This window comes from Dromiciops gliroides, chromosome 3 (assembly GCF_019393635.1).
Source record: "Dromiciops gliroides isolate mDroGli1 chromosome 3, mDroGli1.pri, whole genome shotgun sequence".
Classification (NCBI taxonomy): Eukaryota; Metazoa; Chordata; class Mammalia; order Microbiotheria; family Microbiotheriidae; genus Dromiciops; species Dromiciops gliroides.
Window position 1 is genome coordinate 661,291,999 of NC_057863.1, and position 15,675 is coordinate 661,307,673.

The following is a 15,675-nucleotide window of genomic DNA, read 5'->3' on the forward strand; positions in this document are numbered from 1 at the left end:
CTCACCAACTAGCCTGAGCCCCCTGGCAGAGGAGGCAGGGGGCCCGCCAGGGTCCCTGCCTCTGGACCCCGGGGTCCAGTGGGACCCGCCCTCCCAGGCTCAGAAAGCAGCCCCCTTGAGGTCAGAGATGCCAGACCCAGCTGGGCAGGAGGCCAAGCTGAGCGTCAGGGGAGGAAGAGGGAGTGTTTGTGTGTAGGGCAAGCTGGCTGCCCAGGCAGCTGGGAGGGTGCCCGGGGCCCCAGGTGGTGACAGGCTGCCCCCTGCTCCCGGGGGCCTGCTGTGTTGGCTCTCACTCACTCACTCACTCACTCACTCACTCACTCACTCACTCACTCACTCACTCACTCACTCACTCACTCACACATACACATACTCGCTCACACACATTCACATGAATGTACACAAATAGACACCCATGCTGACCCCACAGATGGGAGGGCAAAGAGAAATGTCTTCAGGCTTTATTGGAGAGAGGAGACAGGGTGAGCCTGGGGGTGGGGATAGGGAAGGCCCAGAGAGAAACAAACCCCACCCAAAGGGGAAGGTGGGAGAAAAGAGACTGAGAGGAAGAGACTTCAGGGCAGGGAGAGATGGGGAGAGACAGGGGAAACTGAGGAAGAGAGACTCAGAGTGAAGATGGGGAGACTATTTGGCTGAAGAGAAGCAGAGGGGCCCCTGGCCCTGATCACCCCTCACCCCCACCCCACCCCCACCATGCAGAGAACCATGCACTTTCTTGGGGATTCCCTCCCATTCTCTATCACTCTGCACCTTCCTCCTCCTCGTCCTCTTCCTCCTTCTCTCCCCTCCTGGCTAGCTCTGGGCTCCCAGACTTCTCCTTCCAGGGCTGGCCCAGAAAGGCCCGGACTGAGCCCACGGGGCCCCTATCCCGGGGCTGAGGGTCCAGCAGCACTCCCAGCAGCCGCTCGGCCACAGGGCTCAAACCGGCCCAGGGTGCGGGGCGGTCACAGGCCCTCCCAGAACCTCTCCAGTCCAGGAAGTCCTGGTAGAAGGGGTCCTCGCTGGGCAATGGCTGGTCCCAGGGGAAGTAGCCAGTGAGGAGACAGAAGAGGAGGACTCCCAGGGCCCAGGCGTCCAGGGAGGGCTGGATGGGCAGCCCCTCAGGCCGGCGGCTCGGGCTGCAGAGCTCCGGGGCAGTGTACGGGATGGGGGGCCCAGCCAGGCGCAGCAGGGTCCCCCGGGGTCGAGTGTGCCCGAAGTCGGTCAGCTTCACCCGCCGGCAGCCGGCCTCGAAGACCAACACGTTTTCTGGCTTCAGGTCCCTGTACACAAGGCCCTGGGAGTGGATGTGCTCCAAGGCCAAGGAGAGCTGGTCTGCACAGTGCTGGGCCGCTGCCTCAGGAAGCCCCCGCTGTGGGGAGGCCCGGGCCTCTGAGCAGAGCCCAGCAGCCCCCGGCAGCCCCGGGGGGTCTGCCCGTCTGCCCCAGGGCGCTCCATAGCAACAGGCTCCCGCCCCCTGGTGTCTCTCCCAGCTCTGAAATATGGGGATCCTGTGGCCAGGCCCTCCCCGGAACCCAAGCCTTCCCTTGGACTTCCTCTGACTGGTAGCCACCCTGATGCAGGGCAGCCCCCTGCCCCATCCTGGGCTAGCGGAGGCTCGGACCCCCCCCAAAGCAGGCAGCACTCAGCTTCCTAGACACCCCCCACCCTGCAGAAGGGCCCCAGAAGGAGGCTCTGTCCACCTCTGGACACCCCCCCCCCCCAGCTCTCTCCTCCCTAAACCCCAGCATCTCCAGCTACAGAACTACCTTGGGCCGGATGAGGGCGATGAGGTCCCCGTGGAGCGCAGGCTCCGAGAGGAAGCCGTAGCAGGCCTTGGTCTCCAGCCCAATGCCATAGGTGGCCACAATGCCAGGGTGAGAGCCCAGGGTCAGTCCCACACAGAACTCATAGAGGAATCCTTGGCGCGTCGTGGAGGCCTTGGACAGAAGCTTAAGAGCCATGGGGGTCCCTGGGAGATCCCCATGGGAGGCAAGGAGGGGAAAGGATTGGGGGTGGGCCTGAGGGAAGAGTGGGAAGACAACCCAGAACCCCCAAACATCAGAGCTGGACTGGGCCCCACTGACTCTCCAGGGACCGGAGGGTGCGGGCCAATCCTTGCTCGCCCAAGGTCAGCCCGCCAGCCAGCATCGGAGCTGGGATTCAGCTGAATACCCTCACCTTATACATGGGGAAACTGAGGCCCAGGGTAAACAAAGCACCCGCTTGCCCAAGGTTACATGCCCAGTACATGAAGCAGGGCTGGGCTGGGGTCTTGAGGCCCTGCTGCATAGCTCCTGGCCCTCACCCCTGTGGCCATCCCCTCCTGAGGCCCCACACTGGAGGGCCTGCCACATGACGTGGAGGACGAGAGACGTGGTGGGTCCCCGTGGCCCTCTCCTCTTGCCCTACGGACCCTCAGACCCGCCCCCCGGCCTTTCAAGCTACCTTTTTGTCGGTGGGTGACCAGCAGAACTCGGCCAAAGCGGCCCCGGCCCAGCTGGCGGACCTCATCATAAAGGTCCTCCACTTCGGCCTGAAGTAGCGTCTGAGAGCTCAGAGCCAGCATGTCCTCCAGGGCGCGCGCGGCCGCCTGGCCCTCACTCAGCTCCTCCAGCGTGAGATCTCCTGGGTCCCAGCCGGGCTCCCCATTCTCTTCTCCCTTCTCTCCTGTCATGGCTCTGTCTGCAAAAGCCAACCCGGACAGTTACCCTGAGATGGGTCTCAGGCCATAGGGCATGAGGGCATCAGGGGACCAGAGGGCGCCAGCAGCCAGGCTCTCTGCCCACCCTCTGGCCTAGCCTGGGACACCCTCCCTCAGCCACGAAGGAAGCGTGGCTGGCAGAGCTCACTGTCTGCTGGGGGGGGGGGGGGTTCCTGTGAGTTTTGAGAGAAGGACAGAGAGAAAACTGAAGAAAGCCGGCCCCCAGGGGCCCGGGCATAGATGGGACCCTCTTCTTTAGACCCGCCTTCTCTAGTCCTTCCCCCTCCCCCCGACAGCCTCCCGTGGAAGGAAAGCTGAACCAGGCAGGAGGAGCCAGCCCCCACTGTTTCCAAAGCAAACAGACTTGGGGGGGGATCAGACTCCTCGTTTCAGGAGAAGACAGGTGCTCCTCACCCCCAGGGGCAGGGTTAAAGAAGGCAAAGCAGGGTGGGGGTGGGGGCAGACAAGATGGAGACAGGAGTTTGGCACGGGCACCCAGGGACCCAGGAGTCCAGGCCATAGGCCGTACTCTATTAGGGTGCCTGGGGTCCGTGCTCCAGTGGGAGACCCCTCAATTCCGGCAGGGACTCAGCATCCCGGCCCCGGTCCTCCCTCCTCTGGGAGACCTGGGCTCCCGGGCAGGGGGCGACGCCAATCACACCTCAGCTCTTTGCTCTTTTAGGGACCGACACCTTTTCCCTCTGGTTCTTGTTTCTCAGGAGCCCCGGCATGCAGGCCCTGGCCCCCAGCCCTGCCCAAGGACCCAGAGATGCAGGCCCAGAACCCTCGCTCCTCTCCCGAACGCGGCTGTCCTGATCCTCAGTTCCCCTAGTCCCCTCCAGGGGCGGGCTGAGCCCCCAACTCCGACTCTCCTATCTCCTATCTCCTATCTCCTCCAGGAACCTAGGAAGGAATTTGGCCCCTCCCTCCACTGGGGCCTCTGTGTCTCTGAGTTGTCCCAGCCACCACCTCCATCCTCCATTGGGACCTCGATGCCCCCAACCCCATTGTGGACCCTGGCTTCCAAGGCCACAACCCTGGGCCCCCCAAGAACACCAGAGCTCAGACCCCTTGCCAACAACTCCATGAGTGCTCCTGGGGCCTGGACTCAGTCAGTGGCTCAGTCAGAGCTCAGGAATCTGGCCCCCAGCCCCCCAACCGCAAGCCCTCCAGAGTCTCACCTCCCCCACGGGCTCCGGGTCTCTCTCACTACCTCCTCTGGTCAGTGCCCTGGCTGATTTGGGTGGCTGCCAACCCCAAGCCGGGCCATAGGCCCAGAGACCCCGCCCCCTGCCCCCCTGCCCTGTGGGGGGCCTCAGCCACACCCCCTCACCCAGGCCCCTCCCTCTCCATCCCCCTCCCCCCCCAGGGTCAGAGCGACACCGTGTGGGCCCTTAAGTAACTGCCCGTGGGTGGGCAATGGACCAGAGGTGGTAGGCAGGGAGCCAGGTGTCCGAGCCCCCAGACCATCAGACAGAGAGCCCGGTGTCCAGCTCGCCCATTGCCCTCGGGCCCTTGGGTCTCCCGCTCTGTATGCCCCGATACTGCAGGGACACAGGTGAGCGGCCCTCCAGCCCCAATGAAGCCCCCTCCAGGCCCAGGGGTCTGGGCCCTTCCCCCTCCCCCTATCCCCCCAGTTGCTCTGGCACCTGCCTCCCTTCTTTCCTTGGTGCTCTGAGATCATGACCCACCACATCGGTCTGGAATCCAGTTGCCTCATCTCTGAGCCCGCCGCCCCCCTCGTCTGTCCCTCTCCACAATAGGATTCAGGCCCCCCCACTCTCCTCCTCCCACTTGTCTCTGGCCCATCAAAGGGGCATTGATCGGGGTGGGGGGAGGGGCAGCACAACACCATCATCTGACTGACCATGCCTGGGGCTCTGAGGGGTCAGCAACTCCTCAGAAATCAGAGGTCTGAGTGGACCCCACCACCTGGGCTCCTGAAGGGGCAGAAGTGGGGGGCTTGGGGACCTAGGTCCTCATAGGGAAAGGCTAGACAGGGCCGGCTGTGGCTGGGTCCTTGAGGGAGCAGAGGCCCGGGCAGCAGGGCTCTCAGTGGGCTGAGGGGAAGGGGGTTTTCCCAGGGAACATCTGCAAACTGACCTCATTCACTTCCAGCTGCCCTGCTGTGGAGCAGGCCCCATGGGGGGGGGGGCGGGTGGGCAAGCACAGGCTCCAAGCAGCATTTGAACCCAGGTTCACTGACTTGTCACTGCCTCCCTCCCCGGCCTCCCTCTCTCCAGGACGAGGGACACGGGCATGACACAGAATCTTTATTTGACAAATGGGGTTAACCTCCTCCACATCCCCAGGCCAGACCCTGGCCCGACAAATACAGTTTAACCTGGTGAAGCTGCAGTTCACTCGGGTCCTTCCCCTTCTTATCTGGGGCAGTCGCTTCCCCTGTGTGGGCCTGCTGTCCACTCGTACTGGGACGAGGGTTGGGGGTGCACGGGGCCTGGCCCCCCACAACGTACTCACTGGGGGAAACGGGAAGGGGAGGAGGGGCTGGGGGGGGGGCTCTGCAGGTGTCTCCAATCCCAGCAGTCCCTCCCAGGACAGGAGGGGAGCCAAGCCCCTCTTCTGCCCCATCTTGAGTGAGGCAGGGCCAAGGGACCGTGCACCTGGGTCTGGGCTTCAAGGAGGTGAGAAAGGTCACCTCTCATCCCCCCCCTCACCCCCCACACCAGCTGTCTCCTCAGTCCAGGTGGCCCCTGTCCGGGGGCGGGCGGCCTGTGAGGGGAGAACTTGGCTGTAGCCCAGACCACCTGCCTCACCACCTGGTCAGGGAGTCCCCTGGGCTGTCCCTATCGTCCTGTCCCCTGCTGAGCTCCCTCCTCTTCCTCTGAGGCCTCATCTAAGCTGGCCTCCTCGTCCCCCCCTCCCCCACTGCTTCCCTCCTCCCCCTCCTCCTCATCCTCTGCCCTGGCGCCCCCCACCAGCCAGTCCTCCCCAGCCCAGTCCAGGACAGCTGCTGGGTGGCTCCTGCTCTCTGGCTCGAGAGCCAGGAGCCCTCGCAGAAGGGTCTGCGCAGCCACAGAGAACTGGGTCCAGGGATAGGGTGGCGAAGCTGGCTGGGGACGAGCTGTCAGCCAGGCAGCAAACGTTTCGAACTCGGGGTCAGGAGCCAGGGCCACGGACCAGGGAAAGCAGGCAGTGGCGGCACAGAAGAGGAGGACTCCTAGGCCCCAGGAGTCCAGCTCGGGCCGGAGGGCCAGGGTATCAGGGGGCCGCAGGAGGCAGAGCTCGGGAGGTGCCGAGGGTAGGGGGCCCGGCGGGGCAGGGGCCGGGCAGCCCTCTGGCCGGGTCAGCCCGAAGTCCCCCAGGGCCACTCGGTGGCAGGCTCTGTCAAAGACCAGGATGTTGTCAGGCTTGACATCGGCATGGATCAGGCCCCGGGAATGCAGGAAGTCCAGGGCTTTGGCCAACTGGACCCCCACTCGCTTCAGTTGGAGCTCTGGGAGGCCCTGTGAGGGGACAGGCTGGGGCTCAGAGACCTCCCGGAGGACAGCCTCTCCCTATGCTCTGCCCTTTCTAGAACACGCAGGGGCTCCGGCCTGGCTGCTCTGGAGCACCTTGTTAGAAACCCAGTCTTCTGAGTAAACCAGTGTAGAGACCCTCCAACAGCCTGGCCCCAGGCCTTCTCCAGCGCTGTGCCCCAGCCTGCTTGTTTCTAATGGGGACCTGAATGGGGACACTAGGCCTAATCAATTCCTCCTTAAGCCAGTCTCTTCCCTCTCTCTGTCCCCCTCCCCCTAACAATAAGGTCCACAAGGCAGGACAGGGCTGAGGTTGAGGTTGGTGGCAAAGCAAGATCATAGGGCTCTGTGTTTGTAATCCAATCTCTAACCTAAACCCAGAGCAGCCCTATTCCATAGAGGATTGAGTGCAGTAAATGAAATCAGGAAGATCTGAGTTTGAATCCTGCTTCAGCCACCAATGGTGTGACCTTGAGCCTATCACTTAACCTCTGATGGGCTCAGCTCCCTTACGTGTAAACCTCAAAGGGCATGGGGAAGATCTAATGAGGTTCCCTAAACCTTCAAGTGCCCATCTACTTTAATATCCCCAACCCAATGCCCACCATCTATATCTCAGTGCTAACCCCACTCCAAGCCCATCTTCTGTGAACAGCCCAGGCCCCAGGCTAACCTGCCACCTGATGGTATTCCTAGACACTGCCCCATCCCAGGTCCAAACTTAGCCCTGCTCCCTCTCCAGCCCCAAGCCCAGCTCAATTCCCAAACTTAATCTCCAACCCAATCTTCTAAATCTGAACCCAATTCTTTGCCAGCTCCAGCCCTGTTCTCAATGGTGACCAGGCTTGTAACCCCAAGCTAGGGTCTGCTTTCATCCTCAGCCCTAACTCCAATCCCATTCCCAGTTCTTTGCTGTTATTTCATCTCAACCAGCTCTATCTCCAGCCTTCCCTGTGCCCATTCTTCTCCCAACCCCTGAACTCATCTATAAGCCCAAACTCAAAGTTTTCTGCAATCCCACCTCCACACTTGTGGCCCACCCTGAACCCCAGCTCCCTGAGCCCCCTCCTCCACCTTCTTGAAGTCTCACCCTCTCCTCTAACATTCCACTGAGGTCCCCGAAGGGTGCGTATTCCTGGGCAAAGGCATAGTGGCGGGGGCTCTGCAGTGGGGGTGCCAGGGTGCTGAGCAGGCCTGGGTGTGAGGACACACAGCGACCCACACAGAACTCCCGAAGGAAAGTGGTCCAGGATGCAGAGGCCCGTGGGAGCAGCTTCAGGGCAACAGGGGGACCTTGGGGAAAGGAAGATGACAGGAAGAGTTATTGAGGATGAAAGACCCTGGACCCAACTCTGGCAATTCCTTTCTGCCCCGTCTCACTCCAGACCCCAGCTTCCTCTTTCGGCAAAAGGGGGAGGTTGGAATTTACCCTTGCTAAGTAAGCACTTTTTTGTCCCCAGTGTTCTGAGGGTCAAGATAGCTCCCCAGGAAAAAAAATAAAGATAGCTCCCCAGGAAAAAAAAATAAAGATAGCTCCCCAGAAGGCAGACACTTGGTCTCTGTGCTGGGTACCCTAGGTCCCAATATCCCGTGTTCCCAAATCCCTGGGGAGCACCATGGGCTCCTGGGAATTGTGGTTTGGGGAGGATCCCCCACACCATGAACCTCAGCTCACCCCCTCGACGGGGCCTTGCCAGGAGGACGCGACCATAGGTGCCAGCACCCAACTCCTGGACCAGTCGGTAGCGAGACCTCAGGGTCCGAACAGGAGTCACCATACTGGCTGTAAGATCAACAAGACGCTGAAGGGCCAAGGCTGTGTCCTCCTAAGGGGAAAGGGGGGAGACAGAGATAGATGGGAGGAAGGAAGGCAGGGAAGAGAGAGAGAGAGAGAGAGAGAGAGAGAGAGAGAGAGAGAGAGAGAGAGAGAGAGAGAGAGAGACTGTCTAGTCTGCCAATGACTTGTGGGGTGACTTTGGACAGGTCACTTAAACTCTTTGTGTCTCAGTTTCCAAGTCTGTAAAACGAGGGGCAGATTGGACAATCTCTAAACTTTCTTTTTATCTTGTCGACTCCCCAGTTCTAGGCCCTGGGAGATTTTGAGCCAGAGGATCTATTGGAAGACTAAGGGGTGGAGGGTGTCTCGGAATTCCAGATTTCAGAGTGGGGAGATCAAACTCAGTTCACCTCCCTCTAAATAAGTGCCCATTCCAGAAAAGGAGTCACCCAGACTCTGCTTGAATCCTTGCAGTTAGGGGGTACTCACTACCTCCTGGGAAGCTTGCTGAAATCTGAGATGATCTAATTACTGGCAAGTTTTTTTTCTCCTATCAAGTCAGAGCCCTCTGTCGAGAGAAGAGGGATCAGAGGGTCCTATGGGGGAGACCAGGGGTCAACAATTGGGTCATTGTCATAGGGTGGGGTTGGTGACTCACGGTGAGTCATCCTGAGGGACTGGCCCACCTGTCCCTGAGCCTCGGAGAACAGGCACCGTTTCATGCTGCCCCCCCCTTGAAGCTCCATAAGGCTCTCCCCATTGGCCCCCCAAGGACAGCCTGGCCACCAAGCCCCCCACACCCGGCCCTCTGCCTCCCCTTCTCCTGGTTTTTCTGTTCCCCTTCTGTCTCTAATTTGTTCTCTGCTGCAGCGTCTCCAAACCCCTGTTTCTGTTCCTTTTTCCTCCATCTCCTCCTTTTGGTCTCCTTGTTTCTTTCAGTCTGCTGTGCTTTTTCCTGTAGATGCCTCTGTCTTTTTCTCTGAACTTCTCTACTTGTTTCCTTCTCTTTTCCATTACTATGACTTGTTCTGTCTCTACCTCCCCTTACTATGATTTGTTCTGTCTCTACCTCCCCTTCACAGCCCCACGTTGCTCACCTCCAAGTCCCCATCTTCAAGGGTCTCTTGCTCCCCATTCTCCATCTCAGAGTCGCCTTGTGTGCTGTCCCTTGGAAGACCCTCCCTCTGGGGTGCCTAGCTCCTCCAAACTCGCCCCTCCCCAAGAGCCCTGGTTTTCACAGTTCCCCGCCTGTCTCTAACTCTCTCTCTCTCTGGTCTCTATCTTTTTTAGGTTCTGTCACTGACTCAGAATAACTTTTTCTGTTTCTGCTGTCCCTGTGTCTCTGCAGGTATCTCTTCTTTCTCTCTTTTCCTCTCTTTAATCTCTCTTGGTCTTTGTGTTTGTCTCAAGGTCTCTTCTCTGTGTCTCTCTCCTCTAAGTCTCTCTATTTTGCGTATCTCTCCGACTCTCTTGTTTTTAGTTTCCGTCCTTGCTCTTTGTCAGTTCTTGGGGGGGGGGGGAAGAGGGAGAGACGAAAGAGGGAGAAGGGAGAGGGAAGAAAAAGAAGGAAAGTGGGAGAAGGGACAGAAAAGAGAGATGAGGGAGAAATGCGAGAGAGAGAGAGAGAGAGAGAGAGAGAGAGAGAGAGAGAGAGAGAGAGAAAGAGAGAGAGAGAGAGAGAGAAAAGAAGAAAGTAAGAAAGACAGACGTGGGGGGAGGGGAGAAGGAGAACCTGTCTCTTCTGGCTTTTTCTACCAGTGTGTGTCTTGGTCTTGTCTCTGATTCCTGGCTGTTCTCTGTGTCCCCTCTGTTGTTGAGGCTGGACATGTACCTGTACCTGTCTTGTCTGTCTGAATCTCTGTGTCTTGCTCTGCTTCTGTTATTGGTCTAGGCTTCTCGTGGGAGTTTTTCCCCTTCTGTCTCTTATCAGTCTGGATCTATCTCTCCCCCTCCACTTCTGTCTCTTTTTGCATGTCTCTTGCTTTCTCTGTCAGCTTGAATGTCTCTCGTCTCTGTTTCCGAGTCTCTGCTCTACCTTTATCATGCTATCGCTGTTCTGTTTCTGTCTAGTACTGTCCCTTATCGGTTTGGGTCTCGTCTCTCTTCTTTGTCTCCCCCCGCTGACTATACAGGGGGTGTGTATGGGGCCAAGTTGGTGACAGAGACATGTGGCCCCCGCCCCCTTCTTTACCCCCCCTGACCCTCAGCCCCCCCTCCCCCTTCCAAACTTAGCTTGGCCCAGGCCCCGGGCTCCCATCCCAGGACAGGATCGAGACAGGACAAAACGTATTGTGAACCCCTGGGGGTTGGGACACAAGAGGAAGCAGAAGCCTTCCCTTAGATCCTGGGTATCCCCACTCAGGGATCGAGCTATCTGGGCTGTAGCCACTGATTCCACAGAGAGCTAGCCAGTCTCCCCTGAAACCTTAGGGGAGGCAAGCTAGGCAGGCTTCCTGTAGGAAGGTACTAGAAGTGGGCAGAGGTCCCTGCGGACAGAGCCTGGTGCTGAACTCAGCCCCCCGCCCCCCAAGTCCCAAGCCTGGAGATGGGGAAATTGAGTTGTGGGAAGCTGTTGACAGGCCCTGCAAAACCCATGGCTAGGGGTACTGAACACCTGGGTCCCAGGCGTGTCAAGTCAGCCCAGGAAGCCCTGGCCAGGAAGACACTGGTATCCAGAGCTGGCTTTTCACCTCCTCTTTTAGCCACACAAGCTCCCTAGGGTCACCCTATTCAGGCTCTGACCTCCAGCCTTGGATGCTGAGCCTTCTGGGGGCTCAAGAGAAGCAGGCTTTCTCCAGGGAGCCCCCACCGCCTGGACTCCCACAGTAGGCCCTGCTTAGTCCGTTCGACCTTGGGCAAAGCACCCCCCCCATAAAGGGGTCATCTGAGTCTGACATTCAGGGTAGCCTAGGCCGAAAATGCCCCTGTAAGGGCATGAGCAAGGGCTCCCCAGGGCTTGTCCAGAGATGCCAGCATGTGATGCTGGGCTAAGAGCCTCAGGGCTGGCCATTCAATTCTCCATCTGTGGAGGGGAGCTGGGGCTCCTGAACTGAAGCTCTAAATGCCCTGTCTGGTGGGCAGCAGGGGGCTGGGCAGAGGTGTAGCCAACAGCTGGCCAGGAGGTAGAAACAGCCTGTCCTTAAGCCTAGTCTGAACCAGGAGGCTCAAGGCTCAGGGCCAGTCCCTGTTTTCAGGCTGCAAATTCCCTGCAGGCAGAAAGCACTCCCCACTCTGGTCTTTCTATCTCCAGGGCATGAAACGATGCCTCCATGATGGATGGTGTTTAATAAATGCTTTCTGAATCAGAGGGCAGGAAATTAGGCTGGCTGAGGAACCGGGGGCTGTGGGCAGCCATGAGCAGCCCCGAGCCCTTAGCAAACTCAGCCGTGTCCTCCCCGTGTCCTCCCCTGCCAACCTGGCCCTCCCCGGTCCCCACAAGCACAGACAGCCCCATGGCCTGGCTCCTCTGGGCTCCACAGTCGTATTTATTCATAGACAGACAAGGGGAACAGGGAACAGCCACATCCACCCCCAGCCCATACCTTGGGACCCCCTTGTCTCTGCAGACAAGCAGCCTGGAAGGATCAGGCACCAGAAGCGGGGCAGAGGGGCGCGAGGAGGCCAGCAGGGGGGGCAGACCCCCTGGGAACCAGAAGATTCACATTTCCCCATAATTTACTGCGGCTGGAATGTGGACCCAACCTGTCATCCTGGTGGTGGCAAGAGGGGGGGGACTCCGGGTGAATGTGGGGTAGGGGATCTATCCTGCAAGGGAGGGGGAGGGTGTTGGGGTTCTCCCCAGGGAGACACCCCCACCTCAACCTCGCTCTTTCTTCCGCTGTTGGAACCTAAAGGGTGGGTTTCATTTCAGAGGGGGGCCAGGGTGGGTCGGGGTGGCCAGAAAACAAGTTTGGGGCTTCTGAGGGTCAGGAGGTCACCCTCCCTGCCCCCCCTGGGCCCCCCTCTTCCTCCTCCTCCAGGTCAAAGGCTGAGTGGTCCTGACTGTCAAAGCAGGAGGCGCTGAGGTATGCAGGGGCTGGCGGAGGGGTCCGAGAGGGGGAGGGAGGAGAAGGGGGGGCCTCCACCGGCTCCACCTGAGCCGGGGCTGGATCCTCCACAGGGGCCGCTGCCCTGCTCATGGCTCCTTCCATCTCGGCCCGGTGACACCGCTGATGCCGCAAGAGGCTATAGGCCCTGGAGAAGCGGCGGGGGCACCGGGGGCAGGGGTGTGGGGCAGGGCCCCCGGCGTGCACCTGGGCGTGGCGGGCCAGGTCTGCTAGTCGCTTGAACTCCCGCTGGCAGCGGACACACTGGAAGGGCCGGGCTCCGGAGTGGGTGACGCCGTGCTGGCGGAGGTGGGCCCGCCGCCGGAAGCCTTTGCCGCACTCTGGGCATCGGAAACGGGGCTCCACGGGTGGTGGAGGGGGCGGCGGCGGCTCGTCCCCGGGCCCGGGACCCGAGGCCCGCTCTCCTTCTGGGCCGCCCCCATCCTCTCCATTCTGCCCCTGGGATTCTGCCCCCTTGGCAAAGTTCCATCCCTTGGAGGCGCCGCCCACAGCCCTCTCCTCCTTGTCAGCCCTAGAAGGGGCCGGCGCCAGCAGGCTCAGGGCTCCGTGGACCCTCCGGTGCTGCCGGAGGTAGGAGGCCAGGCGAAAGGCCAGGCCGCAGTCTGGACAAGCGAACGGCCGGTCTGGGGAGTGGACGAGCCGGTGACGGGACAGTGACCAGGGCCTGGCGAACGCCTTGAGGCACACGGGACACTGGTGGCGCTTGGGCCGTGGAGGGGGCCCCGGCTCCCCATCGGGGCCCGCCCGGCCCCCCGAGCTCCGCAGGCACGGGTGGGCCTTCAGCTCCCCCTTGGTGGGGAAGGCCTCTCGGCAGCGCAGACACAGAAGGGTCCAGTCGGCCTGCAGCAGGACCTCCTTCTCTTCCCCACGGCCGGCCGCTGCCCGCGCCAGCTCAGCCTCTTCCTCCTGAGCACCCTCCACAGGCCCTGAGGCCGGGGTCGGCTCCACCACGGGCTCCTGGCTCCCCGGCACCGCGGCCCCCACTGGCTCCCCACCGCCACCGTGCTCCTGGGCCAGATGGAGCTGCAGCTGAGCCGGCTCCGGGAAAGTGCGCGGACAGGCCGCACAGCGCAGAGGTGGCTGAGGGCCGTGGCCCCGCAGGTGCCGGGCCAGGTGGGCCGGCCGGCGGAAGGCTTTAGGGCACAGGGGGCAGGCATGGGGGCGCAGGCCCGAGTGGCTGAGCCGGTGGCGGGACAAGTAGTAGGGGAAGCGGAACAGGCGACCACAGGTGGGACAGGGCAGGGGGGCCCTGGGAGCTGCACCACCGCCTCGGCCCCGGCCCCGGCCCCGGCCTCGGCCCCGACCCCGGCCCCGACCCCGAGGAGAGGCACCTGGGGCTGGCGGAGGGGGTTGGGGGTCCATACCTGCAGGGAAAGAAGGAAAAAGAGGAATGATGTACACACAGGGACAGCTGAGAGGCACGTGGGTGACCTAGACACAGCCAGAGATGGATGGGAGCCAAGGAGACCCACAGAGAAAGATAGAGAGGGACACAGGTGAGGGAGGGGGTGGGCATGGAGGGGAAGAGTGACTGAGAGGAAAAGATGGGAGGAGAAGGGAGGGACAGACAAAGATGGGAAGGGGGAGAGAAGGCGGGGACAGAGGGAGGGATAGAGAAAGATGATGGGGGAGAGATAGAGGGGGGGAGAGAGAGACAGAGAGAAAGACCAGAGGGGAGAAAGAGGGGGAGAGAAAGATGGAAGGGGAGAGAAAGGGGAAGGAATAAGCATTCACATGGCACCTGCTGTATGCCAGGCTTTACAAACGTTAGCTCATTGGGTCCTCACAACCACCCTCGGAGGTAGGTGCTCTTATGTGATGGAGACAGAAAAGGTGAAATGACTTGCTCAGGGTCATCAGGATGATAAGTGTCTGAGGCCACATTTGAACTCAAGTCTTGAGGACTTTAGGCCCAGGGCAGCCACCAGCTGCCAAGAAGGGGGTGGGAGGCTGAGTGCCAGGCAAAAGTCAGTGAACTCAATACAGAGTGGGGGGAGATAGAGAGAGAGCTATGGAGGGAGAGGAGAGAAGAAGGGGGGGGAGAGGAGGAGAGAGAAAAGGGAGGGAAGGAAGATAATAGAGAGGAGAGCTGATGGGGAGAAAGAGGGAGAGAAGAAGAGAGGGAGGGAGAAAAGAGGGAGGGAGGGGGGATGGGGAAGAGGGGGGGAAGGAAGGAAAGAGAGGAGAGGGGACAGGGGGAAGAGGAGGGGGCAGGGAGAAGAGGGGAGAGGGGAGAGGAGGGAGGGAGAAAAGGGGGCAGGGAGGAGGGGAGGGGGGGAGGCAAAGGGATGGAGAGGGGAGAGGAGGGGAGAGGAGGGGAGGGGGAGAGGATGAGGGAGGGAGGGAGGGAGGGAGGAGGGAGAAGAGGGGGCAGGGGGGAGGAGGAGGGGAGAGGGGGGAGGCAAAGGGATGGAGGGGGAGAAGGGAGGGATGGAGAAGAGGGGGGCAGGAGGGAAGAGGAGGGGAGATTGGGGAGGCAGAAGGAGGGAGGGGGAGGCAGAAGGACGGAGAAGGGGGAGGAGGAGGGGAGGGGGGAGACAGAAAGATGGAGGGGGGGAGGAGGAGAGGGGGCAGAGAAATGGAGAGGGGGCAGGGGGAGGAGGGGGGGCCAGAGGGATGGAGAGAGGGTGGGGGGCAGGGGAAGGAGGAGAAGGAGGGATGGGGGGGGCAGAGGGGGAGAGGGGGCATGCACTCGCCCAGAGACAGGCAGGACACACACACACAGAGACACACCGGGCTGCTGAGATAGCTGAGAGATGCCCGGGGCGCTGCAGAGACAGGTCATGCAGAGAGATGCCCGGGGACTGACAGAGACCCCCCACTGGGCGGGCGGCTTTCGGGGGCGCGCGCGGCGGGGGAGGGGGGCGCCGCGGGGACGCGCTTAGCCCCCTCCCCTCCCCCCGCGTTCTCTCACCTCCTCCTCGCTCCCTCAGGCCTCGGGACCTCCTCCCTCGCGCGCGATCGGACGGACGGACAGACGGACGGACGCGGACACGGGGGAGGGTGGGGCGGGGGAGGGCCGCGCCGGGAGGGCGGGGGAGGGGCGCCGCTCTCTTCCGGCTCCCCGGATGCAAGCGCGGCCCCGCCCCCAGCGCGCGGGGGGGGGGTGTGTGGAGGAGGGAGGAAGGTGGGGGTCCAGGCCCGCTCCCGCCTGGGCCACACCCCGGAGAGGAGCAAGAGAGCGCCTGCGCGAAGAATCCGGGGGTGGGGCCTGTCGCTAAATGGGGGTCTCGGGAGCCGAAGAAGGTTTCACCCCCTCGGGGGAGGGGCCTGTCGCTAAGGGGCGGGGCCTATCTCTAAGGCAAGGGCTCGGGCTTTAAGAAGATGGCTTCACCCCTGGGGCGGACCTGTCTCCAAGGGGGAGGGACCTAACGCTAGGAGGCGGGATCTGTCGATAAGCGAAGGGCTCAGGCTCTTAAGATGGCTTCACTCCTGGGGCGGGGCTGGTCTTTAAGGGGCGGGGCTTGTCTCTAAGGGGGCGGGGCCTGTCTCTAAGCGGAGAGCTCGGGCTCTAAGAAGATGGCTTCACCCCTGGGGCGGGCGGGTCTGGTCTCTAAGGAGCGGGGCCCGTCTCAGTCGTTGGGGGAGGGGTTGGATCCTGTTTTCCTAAGAAACATCTCTAGTCTCGCTAAAGGCAGGCCCTCGGAG

At 61.4% G+C, this 15,675-nt stretch overlaps 3 protein-coding genes across 8 annotated transcripts; all 3 read right to left on the reverse strand.

The window, feature by feature from the left end:
* Positions 1–431: 431 nt before the first annotated feature.
* On the reverse strand, positions 432–4,429 carry SBK2 (SH3 domain binding kinase family member 2). Of its 5 annotated transcripts, none has more exons than XM_043990884.1 (4): positions 4,358–4,429; positions 2,449–2,685; positions 1,770–1,972; positions 432–1,372 (listed from the first exon to the last, which is right to left on the reverse strand). In XM_043990884.1, the coding sequence occupies exons 1-4, from the start codon at positions 4,422–4,424 to the stop codon at positions 761–763; spliced, it is 1,119 nt and encodes a 372-aa protein (XP_043846819.1). In that variant the 5' UTR covers positions 4,425–4,429; the 3' UTR covers positions 432–760. The 5 variants fall into 5 exon arrangements, with proteins under 5 accessions (XP_043846819.1, XP_043846823.1, XP_043846821.1 ...); XM_043990888.1 differs by having other exon boundaries at positions 4,396–4,411; XM_043990886.1 differs by having other exon boundaries at positions 4,354–4,411.
* An 805-nt stretch (positions 4,430–5,234) lies between these two features.
* SBK3 (SH3 domain binding kinase family member 3) lies at positions 5,235–9,548 on the reverse strand. The gene is made up of 4 exons (XM_043997455.1): positions 9,058–9,548; positions 7,859–8,009; positions 7,274–7,476; positions 5,235–6,171 (listed from the first exon to the last, which is right to left on the reverse strand). The coding sequence occupies exons 1-4, from the start codon at positions 9,100–9,102 to the stop codon at positions 5,512–5,514; spliced, it is 1,059 nt and encodes a 352-aa protein (XP_043853390.1). The 5' UTR covers positions 9,103–9,548; the 3' UTR covers positions 5,235–5,511.
* A 1,877-nt stretch (positions 9,549–11,425) lies between these two features.
* ZNF579 (zinc finger protein 579) lies at positions 11,426–15,069 on the reverse strand. 2 transcript variants are annotated; one of them, XM_043990953.1, is made up of 2 exons: positions 14,942–15,069; positions 11,426–13,391 (listed from the first exon to the last, which is right to left on the reverse strand). In XM_043990953.1, the coding sequence occupies exon 2, from the start codon at positions 13,387–13,389 to the stop codon at positions 11,887–11,889; it is 1,503 nt and encodes a 500-aa protein (XP_043846888.1). In that variant the 5' UTR covers positions 13,390–13,391; positions 14,942–15,069; the 3' UTR covers positions 11,426–11,886. The 2 variants fall into 2 exon arrangements, with proteins under 2 accessions (XP_043846888.1, XP_043846889.1); XM_043990954.1 differs by lacking the exon at positions 14,942–15,069 and adding an exon at positions 13,769–14,064.
* Between the last annotated feature and the right edge of the window lie 606 nt (positions 15,070–15,675).